Source organism: Brienomyrus brachyistius, chromosome 8, assembly GCF_023856365.1.
Source record: "Brienomyrus brachyistius isolate T26 chromosome 8, BBRACH_0.4, whole genome shotgun sequence".
NCBI classification, from domain to species: domain Eukaryota; kingdom Metazoa; phylum Chordata; class Actinopteri; order Osteoglossiformes; family Mormyridae; genus Brienomyrus; species Brienomyrus brachyistius.
Genome location: NC_064540.1, coordinates 12,755,909 through 12,769,740, shown reverse-complemented (window position 1 = coordinate 12,769,740; position 13,832 = coordinate 12,755,909). Strand labels below are relative to the sequence as shown.

The 13,832-nt window shown below is 39.4% G+C and overlaps 2 protein-coding genes across 3 annotated transcripts in view; one reads left to right on the top strand and one right to left on the bottom strand.

Annotated features, from left to right (window-relative positions):
* ap5b1 (adaptor related protein complex 5 subunit beta 1) overlaps nucleotides 1-1,893 on the bottom strand; it is a 135,310-nt gene extending 133,417 nt beyond the window's left edge. Inside the window, exon 1 of the mRNA XM_049021598.1 lies at nucleotides 1,870-1,893. The gene's annotated coding sequence lies outside the window, so the exon portion shown is untranslated. The remainder of the gene's footprint in view (nucleotides 1-1,869) is intronic.
* Nucleotides 1-12,261, top strand: part of vamp3 (vesicle-associated membrane protein 3 (cellubrevin)) — a 45,730-nt gene extending 33,469 nt beyond the window's left edge. The window contains exons 1-5 of one of the 2 annotated variants that reach the window (XM_049021675.1): nucleotides 3,491-3,616; nucleotides 5,091-5,178; nucleotides 10,103-10,261; nucleotides 11,594-11,645; nucleotides 11,761-12,261. In XM_049021675.1, coding sequence (XP_048877632.1) covers nucleotides 3,615-3,616; nucleotides 5,091-5,178; nucleotides 10,103-10,261; nucleotides 11,594-11,645; nucleotides 11,761-11,777 — 318 coding nt within the window. In that variant the 5' untranslated portion in view covers nucleotides 3,491-3,614 and the 3' untranslated portion in view covers nucleotides 11,778-12,261. Of the gene's footprint in view, nucleotides 1-3,490; nucleotides 3,617-5,090; nucleotides 5,179-10,102; nucleotides 10,262-11,593; nucleotides 11,646-11,760 lie in introns of those variants that run through there. The other variant, XM_049021676.1, reaches the window with a different exon arrangement.
* Nucleotides 12,262-13,832: the final 1,571 nt, after the last annotated feature.

Sequence of the window (13,832 nt, the reverse complement as noted above, 5' to 3'; positions counted from 1 at the left end):
TAGTGGGGGGTAAGGAGTGATTTACAAAAGACTCAACAAAAATTGTGTGTAATAATGGGAAACGTTGGAGGGAAAATTTCTTAGAAAATTCTGAGGGGTATCCATCCAGACCTGATGACTTGCCACTTGCATGATCTTGATCACAGAATCAGATTCCAAAATTCTAATTACCCCTTACAACTCAGTGACAAGATGTGGATCTACAACTGTAATGTTTAATCTGTTAAAGACATTTTCTATAGCCAGCTTACAGAAAGATTTTAATAACTTGATAGTAAAACAAGCTCAGCTCAGTCATTTAGCTATGCTGAAAAAATAATCTGATTTGATTTGCTTAATTTTAAACCCTAAAAGTTTAGCTGAACTCATGTTAAACCATGTCATAGCTTGGATTAAAACAAGCTATGAGAAGCTGCAAGATCTTTTCTAAAAAAACATGTAATTTTCTATTGTTTCTGCCTCTCACCAATCTCTCTGTGTTGTCTCTCTTCTTCACTCCCTGCTCACAGAATCTGCAGTTATCTAGTTGACATTTGTAGGTCATTTGACATTAGCACATTCCCTGCTTTAGATTGGCTTTAAGGAGGTGGCTTCAGCACAAGAACTAACCAAAAAAAATAAAATAGACAACAGGACAAAAATGAGTGTTATATGACCATCTGGAATTGGGCATTGGTTAAAATGAAGGAATGAACTAATAACCTGTTTTAACTTTTCCTATTAGGGTTGCCACTTCCTTGACCCCTGAAATGTAGTGTTTGGATGAGTCCCTGTCCTGCCTTCTTCTATATTTCAGTTCCAATTTCATCAGCAGATGTTGCTGGGCATTCCATTAGTTCTGTCATATACAGTAGTCTAATGCGCCTGTAAAGGGAGATTTATGGTAAAGACAAAAGCTAGATGAGAGTTATAAAGCAAGCAAACGGAATGAAGTCTCCATCTCAATTATTTACAAGTTCTGTATATGTTTTTCTTATATCTTAAAGAGTTGAGTTGACGGCCATGTAATTGAGGTATCCCTTTTGCTTTGGGTTCGAGGCTGGCCAGAGACATCAACTATGTTTATATTTTGACATTTACGTTTTTGCATATCCTGGGTTTATTATGTATTTGTCTTACAGTTCATTATTTTTGCCGATTTTATATTAATCTTCAGTTTCCCTGGTTATCTAATCTCCCCTGATGTTTGATTATGTATCTGGTGATTGCTCTCACCTGTGCTGGTGTTCCTAGCGCTTGTTACTACCCACACCTCTCTCTTGTTATTTCTTGTCATGTCTGTATTTAAGTACATGCCCCTGCTTTATTCTTCAGTTGGTCATTGTAGTTGTTTTGGTGTACCTAGTCTTGTGTTTGCACCTGTGCTACTGTGTTTGTTTAAGTGATGCTCCCTGCTTCAGTTCTTCCTATCTGTGTTTAGACCCCTTGCTGTTCCGTTTGTTTCTTGTTTGGTTTTTAATTAAGTTCCTGTCTTAACTGAGCCACAATGTGAACCGTCTTTTTGTACTTCCAGCATGCCTCTCTGTTAAAAGGAGGACAATGGGGGAGGGAGGGGGTTGTCTGACAGTGGGTGACTATTCTGCACATTTTACTTTATTGCAGATGCCCAAACAACAATGGGCATCTTCCCACTGCAGAATCAGTACTCCAACCCATCAATCCATCCATTTTCCACACCGCTTATCCTCCGGGGGTCCGGAGCCTATCCCGGAAGCAATGGGCATGAGGCAGGGAACAACCCAGGATGGGGGGCCAGCCCATCACAGGGCACACTCACACACCATTCACTCACACATGCACACCTACAGGCAATTTAGCAACTCCAATTAGCCTCAGCATGTTTTGGACTGTGGGGGAAAACCAGAGTACCTGGAGGAAACCCCACGACGACATGGGGAGAACATGCAAACTCTGAACACATGTAACCCAGGCAGATACTCGAACCCGGGTCCCAGAGGTGTGAGGCAACAGTGCTAACCACTGCATCACCATGCCGCCAACCAGTACTCCAACACTGATTAAAATACACAAAACATGGTTTAACTCAACAGTCAGGGTGGCCAACTATGTGAAGAGGATTTTTAACTTTAGCATTATGATCTGTTTTACATTTTTAAATGCAATAGTGTTAATTGTCTGTGGTGGGGAAACTTACCCATTGGTTCCTGGGAGCCAATACTATCTAAAGGAGCTGAGTGCAGCAGACTTCTGGGATATGTAGTTCTAAGGGTGGCACTACATAGTGCAACTTTTTGAGCAATGTTTCTTGGGCACTTTTCCATGTATGAAATGTAATGTATAAATTCACATGCAAAATTATCTATTTACCAAATCTCAGAATATTCCACTTTCCAATCTGGTAATTGAGAAAGGTGTGTGTGATCTCTGGTCTTCGTTAGCGTCCACAGCTGGTGAGACAACACAGACAACACAGCACAGAAACATTTTAGAGAACACTTACGGAATTATTTTCATATTCTTGTTGACTAAAAAATTGTTAGAAAAGATTCAGGGGGAGAAAAGTCTGAAATATGAAAATTGTTAATAAATGAAACAAAAGTCAAAAGAACTGAACAACACTAAATGTCGGACAAGGTAACACCTATACACAGAAAACATCCAGCTGTCCCCAGATTCTAGCAATTGGCCCCATTTAAAACATACACATACACAAACAGGATCAATTTTAAACACAAGCATGCTTATACATGTACTTAATGCTAGAACACCTAGGCTAATGATCAACTTAGTGGTTGTGTTATTTGATTTTGGACACTTGAATTAAGAGCAGGGCTGTCAAATGATCTCCACTTAGTGAGTCTGACACTGTGGGAGCTACTGTTGGAATATGGGATACTGGGGTTCTGTGATTTTCTGGTTAAGACTGTACACTCTAACTGGATGGGTTTTTTTTTTACTTTAGTTGAACTAAAATAAATATATTAATATGAACTAGATTAGCATATTTTACATATTTTTGATGTTAAGTAGAATTTAATTAATCTCAAAAATGTCCTGAATCACAAATTCCATAAATCTACATGGATAGATAAAGACTAGAATTACAGCAATTTGTATAAGATGCATGAGATTTAAAAGTTTCCAGTCTGAAATGGGTATGCTGGAGAACATCAAAGGCCAAATAATAACTGATTTAATGGAAGAAGAAGACTTCCATAGCAAAGACATCAACAACATAGAATTTTTCATGAGGTCAACATTTAAGGAACCCCAATAATGGAAGAAGGGGTCAAATTAGTCATGGTACCACTGCAGGATCAAACTTGGAAAACAACTGAATGACCTACACATTGGACAAGATCACTTAAATTCCAGCATTAGAAAAGAAACCCTGACATTGTGTGCAAACTATTGTGCAATTTTCCTTACATCACAGACAAAAAAAGACATTTATTGAAATTACAGATCATTGATAAAGGAATAAAATATATACGGGTTCGAACATTTCACCCTTCTCTTATTTCGATGACATTATTAACGCAAACCGCAGTGTCCCGTCCTTTCCATTCGGTGGCGCTGTCGGTTTTAAAGAATATCCTTAAAAGTTAAGTAGTTTGCAGTAGTTCTCAGTGCCAACCTGTTTCGTGTTAAATATGTAAGTAAAATTTCATCTGAAGTACGCTTGCTAACAATATCGATCTTTCGGAAGTATGTACAGTTTTCCAAACGAAGTTCTAGAGAATTAGCTAGGTCCAAGTAAGAAAACCTAACTTGCTAGTTAGCTACCGGTGTTGATCTCAGACTGCTGGGAGAGACCGATGCACCGTAAAATGTGTACGGAGCCGAAGGCCTGTATACTTAACCGATGTGTGTTTGGGCGTTGTTTATTTGATACTTTCAGACTATTTTTCTTCTAGTGTAATATGAACTTTCAGTATTAAATGGTTAACTTTTCCTGTTGTTGTTACTGTTATTACACAGAAAGTTCGGTAATTTAGCTCGAGTAGATATAGCGCAAGTATGCTAATTAGCACAACAAGTCAGATGTATTTAACTGTCACTTAGAGTACGACAAAATTGCTATATGCTTTTGATATGCTGGCCTAAATTTCATATGTGAACATAAATCTTGTGAATCGGATTATTTTAGGGAAATCGGCGTCTGTACTTTTCCGGTTTGACGTCGTAGTCTAATAACACGGTACTTGATTTGTGAGACTTATTTAAAAAGGGCTTTGGTAGAGCAGAGCTAATCTTTTCACTGTTTTTATTTATTATTATTATTATTATTATTAGTTACCACCAAATGTTTTAGGTATGTTTAATTTGTGTTCAGTTTTCGTATACCACTTAGTGAACAAATAAAAGCGACGTAATTGCTGTAGCTCGCTGTAAAGTGGACTGTTGTTTGTGGTTGAGTATAATGCATTAGAGCGGTGTCCCAGCTTGTTTTATTACAAAAGCGCAGAATGGTTTGTGTGTGAATGCTGATCAGTTTAAACCCAGCTTTTAACTATAGCCTATGTTCTCACTATTTGCGCCCTCTTCTGGCAGCATGTGCAATTCCATATCAGCTACTGAGTCATTTATAAAATGTCTTGATAATTCAGTACGTTCATGTCAGCGTGCTTGGTAAATTCAAGTGATTCTGATTCTTATAATGGAACTTGTTAGTCGTATAAGTTTTTATAGCCTCACTGTTAATACTTGGGACATGCACGTTGTTTAACTGCTTATATATTGTGGTGTATATGAAATACATACACACACACACACACACACACACACATTATTTGCACACTGTCTACTATAGACTGTATATTATATGTTGTATACAGTGTTGTATATTGTTTCATGTTTGTACAAATTTTGGGCTTGCCTTTATGTTTTGCACTTTTATGCTGTATTGCACTGTCTGCTCTAACGGATGACTGCTCCAGCACAATAATCTAATTGTACTTGACAATAAAACTTGAAACTTGAAGAATTAGTAGTTTTATTCCACCAAAACTACATTTGATTTTTGATTTGTGTGTGTGTATAACAACCCCATTATAGTCAAATAGCAAGACATGTATTATTAAAGAAAGTTACATGTGAACTTATTCAGTGTTATACCATGAATGCAGGTCAGCCACGGTTCCAGAAGGTTCTGGATCTACTGGCCCGGCAGGGAGTAATCGCCGGCTACAGCAAACTCAGGCCCAGGTAGATGAGGTAAGATACTTTATATTCTTTCTGGTATGTATTTAGGCTCTGATTTGGAATTAATTATTACATTGTAATACTAATTTAAATAATGTTTTTCTTTAAATTCCTAATGCTATGTGTAAATGTAATTGTTTTCAATTGAAAATTGTTACAGCAGATTAGGAATGAAAAAATGTTAGCTTTTTTCAATTTTCTGTCTATCCTGGGCAAGCTTGAGGGCGGCCTGAAGCCAGGGGTGGAACTTTTATTTTGCTACTACCCAAGTGGGCAAATAAAAAATGTAGTCTGCAATTTCTTTTACTACCCAGTGGAGCTAGTGTTCACTTTTTTTGTATCTCCCCTTTATCAAAATTACTCCTCTCAGGCAAGTGGGAAGTTTAGTTTAATATAATCATATACTATGGACAATATAGACACCAGTTAGTATGTCTTTGGAACATGGGAGGAAATCTGTGTGACATGGCGGGTGTGCTCCACACGCACAGAGCGGTAAATCCCTTGTGACTATAACTTCTCGGATACAATATTTAGAGACAAGCATTCTATTTTGTAATATGTAAATTTTATTCTAATGCCTTACAAATGCAGGCTTGATTTTGGTCTTCCTTATTTTTATGAAAATATGAAGTTTTATTGAAGCCCTCTTTCTCAGAATGGAAAGATTTGTAACTTTGCAACTATTGTTCTACCACTTTACTTCTTAAATCAGGCTTAAAACAAGCTTCCATCTGCAGTAAGATCACTGAAGCAAAGGGATTGTGTGGAACATGTAGGCGAATCCTTTTGTCACTCTGACACTTCTATCTCCTCAAAACCTCTAGCTACTAATCTGGCTTTCGGTATCAATCCCTTGAGTGTCTCCTTAAGAGTGCACACCCATCTAGTGGAGATGTACTTTTGTCCTTCATCCCGAACTTCCTCAAACACATTGTTGTCACTCCAACTCTTCATCTTGGCTTGTTTGGCCTGGTCAAATGACACATCTTTTTTCACCCGTACATCCTCACTTTCATCTGTGCTAATAGTTCTCACGTCAGTAATGGCAGGCTCTATCTGAAGGTCTTCTAATTTTGATACATCAACTGAATTTGTTTGACCAGCAATATTATTTGGTTCAACTAGCAGCAGATTAAACCAGTTCTTGTATTTACCTGTAACTTTCCCACCTCTCCCGAGAACAACTTCTCTGTGTATAACCCCCCGTGTCACCGTCTCTGTATTTTAAAACTTGCCCTGTTTTCAGACGGACATCAATCGTCTGTTCTCTGTCATGTGTCTCTACAGCATCAACAGCATGCTGTGATATACTCTGCTTCCTAGTGCTTGTCCCTGTGCGTTCAGTTTCTGTGTCATTCATGTCATTGTCAGTAGTTCCTGTTATCTCCCATCTTTTCTCCACGTCTGTGTCATTTTCAGTGTAATCATCAATATCCATGTTATGGTCAGGTGCTTGTGTTAACTCTTCTCCTTGATTGATGTCGTCATTTTCAGCATTGTCATTTCTGAGGTGTTGATCATCAACACCTTTCTGAGTCTGAGGTAGTGTACTCTCATACAGGTTCTTCCGTGTCTGAGAAACACCACTGCTCCATCCTGACCAATGACAACTCCCGGTCTTTTCCACTGTGGACAGTCCATTCTCTTATAGAACACTTTGTCGCCCATTTCATATCTCTCATCCATGTTGCGCAGTTGTTTGCACAATGCACTCCTTATTCTTTCTGAACATTCTGCCTCTGTAAATGCTTTTCTTGCTGCATGTAAAGTGGAGATATGCTTGGCTACCCACTCACTTTTTGTGGTGCTCTCTAAAGCTGGAAGCTTGTCGATCAGCAAGTTTGGATTCTGTTTAAACACCAACTGGTGAGGGCTGTAACTGTGAACATTTTGCAAGGTGTTCTCTGCCATAAGTGCCCAGTCACAGCTATTACCTGCTCTCACCTTCATGATGATTTCAATCAGTGTCTGTGTCTTTCTAGCAGTTCATTGCTCCATGAATTGTATGCAGCTGTTGTCTTTACTTCTATGTTGAAATTCCCTGCCATATCTCTCACGTCGTCATTGTTGAACTCTCCACCATTGTCATTAAACAGTTTCTGAGGTGGGCCATGCACGCTTATCCAGTCCTGTATTAAGTGATTCACTATTTCAGAACCCCTCTTTATGTTCAGAATGCTTCCTGCACTAAACCTTGTGAGCTGGTCAATAATGTGAAGATGCCACACATCAGGCTCAAGTTCATGTAGGTCTACTGCAACAGTTTCATTGTGCTGAGATGCTAGTGGTAGGCCCATAGCTGGCTTTGGTGTGGTCCTATTGTATCTCTGACATGTTTCACATTCACTTCTATTTCTTTGCAGAAAGGTAGCACATTCAGGGTCTTTATTGCCTGAGAGAGCTAGAAGTCTCATTAGTCTGTCAGGTGAAGCATGACCAAACTGTCTATGGACCACCAGCATTTTTTGTTTCTGTGCCTTGTTCATTTTTTCTGAGATTGTCAGTATTTCCTCTTCACACTGATATTCTTTATCCTCAAACCTGTGTTCATTGAGTGTTCTCTACAGCTGCAAGAACATGGTCATCCTTTTTTACGCGTCAGTCTTTTCTGTCCATAATGTTCACACAGTAATGACCAGAACTGGTAAAGTCTAGTTTTACTGGCTGGTTGAACATCACAGCTCTCATTTTCCATATCTAGCTCAGTTCCTGCTCTTTTCATTGATGCTTTACTCAAAAGTAGTGGAATTTTTCCTGGGACAACTTCAGTCTCAATGTTGCACTTGGTTTGTCCAATTTTGGCAGGAATTTTGTAACGTTTTTATGGAGTGGATCACTTTTCCATCACCAAACTTAAATGGCCAATGACTGTATTTCTGTCTCCTTCAGAGTGGTAAGCTCACCTTGGCTAAGTTTTGTTATGTAGCTATCTAGTCATTCCTCTCCACATACAGTGCGCGTGCATGCTGTATCTATTATTGCGGATCCAAAGATTTCAGCCTCAGTAGGTGACTCATTAGCAAAGAGAGTAATGTTGCACTCTTCAGTGTCATCCTTTTTAGAATCCTCTGTCGGTTTTATTTGATCACTCTTATGCGGGCAGTCTTTAGCCCAATGGAAAGTGCTTTGGCAAACTGCACATTTGATCTACACCCGTATCTGTCCAGAGGGTCGGTACCTGGCATCGGTCTCTTGTTGATGATTTTTGGATCACTGTTTGTTTCTCTGTCGCCTGTGCTCTGTCACATACGTAGTTTCTTGACTAATTCCCATGGCTGTTACAGACTGCTTCCCTCCAAAAATCCTCTTTGGTGCCGATTTCATAGAGGCAAAAGTTAATTCTGTACATGCTGTTAGCGTTAACTGGCGATCTTTCACTTCCAAGCATGCAGTGTCTAGCAGTTTGAAGGCTAACACAGCGTAGGGAAGTTCCATCCTGTACTTACACATCCACGAATACCTCTGTTCAAATTTAATTATATAGTCCATCATGGAGACATTACTATCTCTCACAATTCGATCAAAGTTTGAGTAGGCTTCCTATGTTCAATCATCTTCCTCTTTCAGAAATATGCCATCAAGTGCTTTAAACAGTGCTGTCTTGCCATTTTCCTTGTTTAAATCATCTACCGGCACTTCCATCGCTGCTTCCCTCGCTCTCCCTGATAGCGCCAAAGCGACTGAAAGTGCTTGTTTTTCTTTGTCAAGTACTATTACCCTTGTCTAGACCGCGATTTCATTCTTCCAGCTTTCATACGGCTTGTCCTCGCCGAAGGTTGGCGGAATCTTATGACTAACCATCCTCTGCTGCCAATATTAACTAGCAATTAACACACTGCTAAACTCTGTTTTCGTCCAACTCCATTTTAATCCACACAAAAAAAACTCAATCCCATAACCCCACACTCCACTTCACCCTCCGTCACAATAAGTCTCCTCCCACCATACATTGTAAGTAATTAATACAAATGCATGGAATAGCTAAATAAGGGTATATAAACAAACACAAAATATGCACATAGAAATATTTATATCAAAAGGTTAACACAACTGCCTTAACCTTCACAACAGCAGAAACTGAGGTGTAAATTTCCTTTTTCTTATGTAGACTAAAAATCACATTTTTGCTTCTGTAGCGGAAGTGAGAATTATCATATATACAGCAAACATATTTTGCATGCTTTGGCCGAATGTGAAGTGTAGCCTGTCTAAGGTCCACATATTCATTTCTAGTAAGCTCAGTTTTCATGAGTGAAGTCTGCTTAGCCTGCGTGATGCATCAGGGTTTGAGGGACTGGTTGTGCCATTACTACAAAGGTAACTTTAAACTGACTTTAAACCATATTAGATAATCTATAAAAGGAATAATAATTAAAATCGCAAAGCTAGCTAAAGTTTTTTTTTTTCTGTGACAGAGTAAAAATTTTAGCGAAACTTAAACTCCCTCTGCTATAATATTAATGTCCATATACAAAATTGAAAGTAAAAAAAAAAAGCCTTATCGTTATCTTACAAGCAATGTGAGAATTACATGTGCATAACATACGATATTCGCATTAATATCGCACATCGTCCAGCCATTTCATACTAAAGCCATTTTTCGAATTCAGTACAAAATACCCCACCTTGTGTTGTTATGTCATTGGATAGTGACACATTGCAGCACATTTTCCTCTCCGATAAGTGGAAAAAATTACCCCCCACAAGATTTTTTGAGGTTCTTTTTTATATTTTACAGTTTTGGGGTGCTTATCTCATGCAGGGGACCAACTAACAGGTCAATTGTTTATATGATGTATCATGCACATCTATTACTTGTATCTAGTGTAGAGGACCACCTCAGAGACTACTTTTTTCATAAATGGATCTTTTGGGTTGCTAGTGATGTCAGTACATTTGGTTTCCTTCTTTGAATTGTTGTATGTGTCCTTAGGTTGTGGATATCATGCGTGTCAATGTGGACAAAGTCCTGGAAAGAGACCAAAAGCTGTCAGAACTGGATGACCGGGCTGATGCATTACAGGCTGGAGCTTCTCAGTTTGAAACGAGTGCTGCCAAGCTGAAGAGGAAGTATTGGTGGAAAAACTGTAAGGTATGAGTTGGTGGAAGATCTTGGGAGCTTTCTCATGCTCAGCACGGATGCTTAATATGGGAGAATACTGATTAAAGTCAGTGCCTTTGATGCTAGGAGGTAGGACTGTAATGCGATACATTTTGGTTCCCTTAGTTTATTAAAATTTGAAACTGTTCAAAATTTAGAATTTTTTTTGATCAAATAAGGTATATGACGGGCATACTAGCTCTTAAATTCTTGAATTTGACATTTTTGGGTTGGCATTTAACACATCTGATTCAACTCCATGTGCTAATTACCACACAGCTCTTGAGCTGAATCATTTATGGTGGAACTGGGAAAGAACTAAGCTACACAGGGCTCCGGCCCTCCAGGACTGGAGTTGGGCACCTCTGATGTAACGCAAAGCGTAAAACGCAAAGCAGAACTGAAGATTCTGGGTGTGTCCAAATCCATTTAGCTATTTTGGCGATAGAAAAAACAGACTTTGTGCCAGCGCAAGGCAAAACTAAGAGTTGTCCTAACTCTTAACTATTTAGAGTCATGTTTTGGGCATAATATGCAATGAACCAGTCTGAATGGTGCATCACCTCACCTGTCAAAGGCAGCCGTACATGATCTACTTCATATTGCTGTTACAATGGTGCATTTGCCCGGCCAACAAGATCGCTGAAAAGTGGTACAATGATGATAACAGAAGCTCACTGCTGGACGAGAATAGCGGCTGGGATTTGGGACTTATTTATGTATGTGTGTTTTTTTTTTTTTTTTTTTTTTTTTGGGGGGGGGGGGGGGGGGTCTGCAGTTCACAAGATATGAATAAAAATACAATCTTTGTCAAAAAACTCAACCTACAGTTTTAAAATTGTTTTTAAATGTTCAAATAAAAAACAATAGGGCTGTTATTGTTCCACTCTCACAATTTAGATTTCTTACCAGGCTATGGATGTTTCAGTTCTAAAGAAATTTACAAATGAGGAGGCAATTCGGCCCATCAAACCTGCTTATCTAGCTCTGATTTTAAAGGAACCCAGGGTTTTAGCTTGCACTACACTAGCAGGAAGGCTATTGGGAGACTTAGGAAGACTTAGTGTAAATATGTCAGATGTATGTGAAGTAAAGAAAAAAAATAAAGTTTGCAAAATACAGTTTTGAACACTTGAAGAATCATTATAAAAGTACATAGCAAGTAATGGTGACAATTTGTTTTGATGGTAACGGCATAGGCACTGAATCATATTTATCGCTTTCTATAGCAACTGCTCAGTTTTTCATGTTTCATTCCATCTACCAATAAACTGTGAAAAGGATTTTATTGTTACTTTTCACATCAAATACTTTCATTTGCAGATGTGGGCAATTTTGATAGCCGTTATTCTGACCATTATCATCATCATCATCAGTAAGTACCAAAACAGGATTTTTTTTGTGTCTTCGCAATAAAACCTACAGTGTATTTGAAATATTGATACAAAAAATATAAGAACTAATCACTCTAACTTTTTATGTTTCTGTAGTTTGGAGTGTGTCCTAAAGATGAACAAAGAAGTGGGATACTTGGAGAAGACAAAAAGGAGAACTTATTCCAATGCTAAATCGTTCTAACCTGCTGAGCTTTAGTTTATTGTGGGATGTTTTTTGTTTTGATTTATTTTTGGCAAACAGCTCAAAAGTGCCTGTATTGGTTTGTGTGCGTGTGAGTGAGTGTGTGGTTTCTTTTTCTTAACCAAAAAAAGTGTATATATACACACACACACACACACACACACACACACACACATGTGTTGTCAAGAACCATAACCATTTGTTTAATATTAATCCTTTAAAAAGACTATGTCCCTTATGATAAATTTGTCATGTGAAAAGTGCCAAGCGCTCTTGAAATTTTTTGCTTTTATTCTAGTCCTTAGAATTCTTGTACATTAAACTGCAATTGCTAAATGTAACATTTAAAGTTGTAGATCTGAAGATGCTTAACATGGATAAATAAACTGATTCAACCACTTTTAATCACCAAACTGATGCTTGTCCCTGTTTGCTCTTCTGCTATATTGCATTGAACTTTTCTGTTAACATACACATCTTGGCATTGATATTTAGTTATATTACGTGATGGCTGGTCGTTGTGAGCAGACCAGGCAGTCCTTGGGGGGTGAGGACTCCTTGCTTACCTTATACATCTCCACCAACATGTATAGTCGCCACATTAGATGCCCAGGCTAAATCTACTATGGAAGAAACAGCAGTTGCTAAGGGACTCGTTGGAGCAGTGGAACGTCTTACGGTGATGGTGGATAAGATGCAGACAGAGTTGGAGAACATTAAGGGCAGGTCCCATCGGGCACCTGATAGACAGGTCTCGCCGTACCAGGGAGAACGTAGCTATCATAGTCCCTCCCTATTGGTAACTATTGGTAACTGATGTTGCGGCCGATACATCAGTTGTTGGAAACTGGGGCCACAGCGGCAATACTATGGAACAAACAGCTGAGAAATGTTCAAGTGATGGTTCTTCGAGGACTGCAATTATTAGGGGGGTGGTAGAAGGCGTAGATATTTCTGTGCTCATTGATTCGGGCTCAAGTATCTCACTGATATCGGAGGAGTTCAGAATGTGTTTTCCGACCCTGTGTAGATGGGTACTTAAAAAATTCTACTATTCCTGGGTGGTGGATGGACGGCTGCTGGATGTTTTGGGTTCAGTGACTCCATCCATACACATATGGACTGAATACTGGATGGGAGAAGTGCCCATGGTTCGGGGGTTGACCCAGGCTGTGTTGTTGGGATTAGACTTCACAGTCTGTCATCACTCCATTCTAGACTGTGGCGCTGGGCTCCTGTGTGTGGAGGACAGGGGGGTGCCTGGCACAGGACAGGATGATGTATATCCCTCCATATCTGAGCAATGTTCTTTGAACACTCCCCAGTCAGTATACTCAAAACAGTCCTGTAATGCTGAAGATGCCTCCTCAGTCCATACCTGTACTGTTCTGGTGATCGGTTTGATCTTGCAGGTCATGGGAGTATAGGCTGGGATGAGCTCCCCTGCGATATGGTCCGACATACCCAGATGTGGGGCTGCTACAGCCTCGTATGCTCCTGGGATATTGCAATAAACTTGATCCAGAATGCTCGGAATTTGGGAAACACTTCATTTAATTGTACATGATTAAAGTCACCAGCCACAATCACAGCGTTTAGATTGGCATTCATTTGTCTGTTAATCAGGCAGTACAGCTCTTCCAGTGCAAGTTTAACATTAGCTCACGGTATATAAACATCCACTATCAGGCTGGAAAAGAACTCTCTTACCATCTTGAATGGTCTGCATTTCACTGCCAGATGCTCCAAGTCGGGGGAGCAGTAATGTTTGTAGGTGTACATTAGGATTTATTAATGTACAGAGCCAGCCCTCCACCTTTACATTTAGCTGAAGCTGCAGGCCTATCTGTCCGAAACAGAGCACGCCCCTCTAGCTCCACCAGAGCATCTGGGATGTTGTTATCCAGCCGGGTCTCAGTAATAATTGCCGCGTAGCAGTCTACCCTAAGTGAGGCGATCCTCAGGCGGATCTTGTCCATTATTG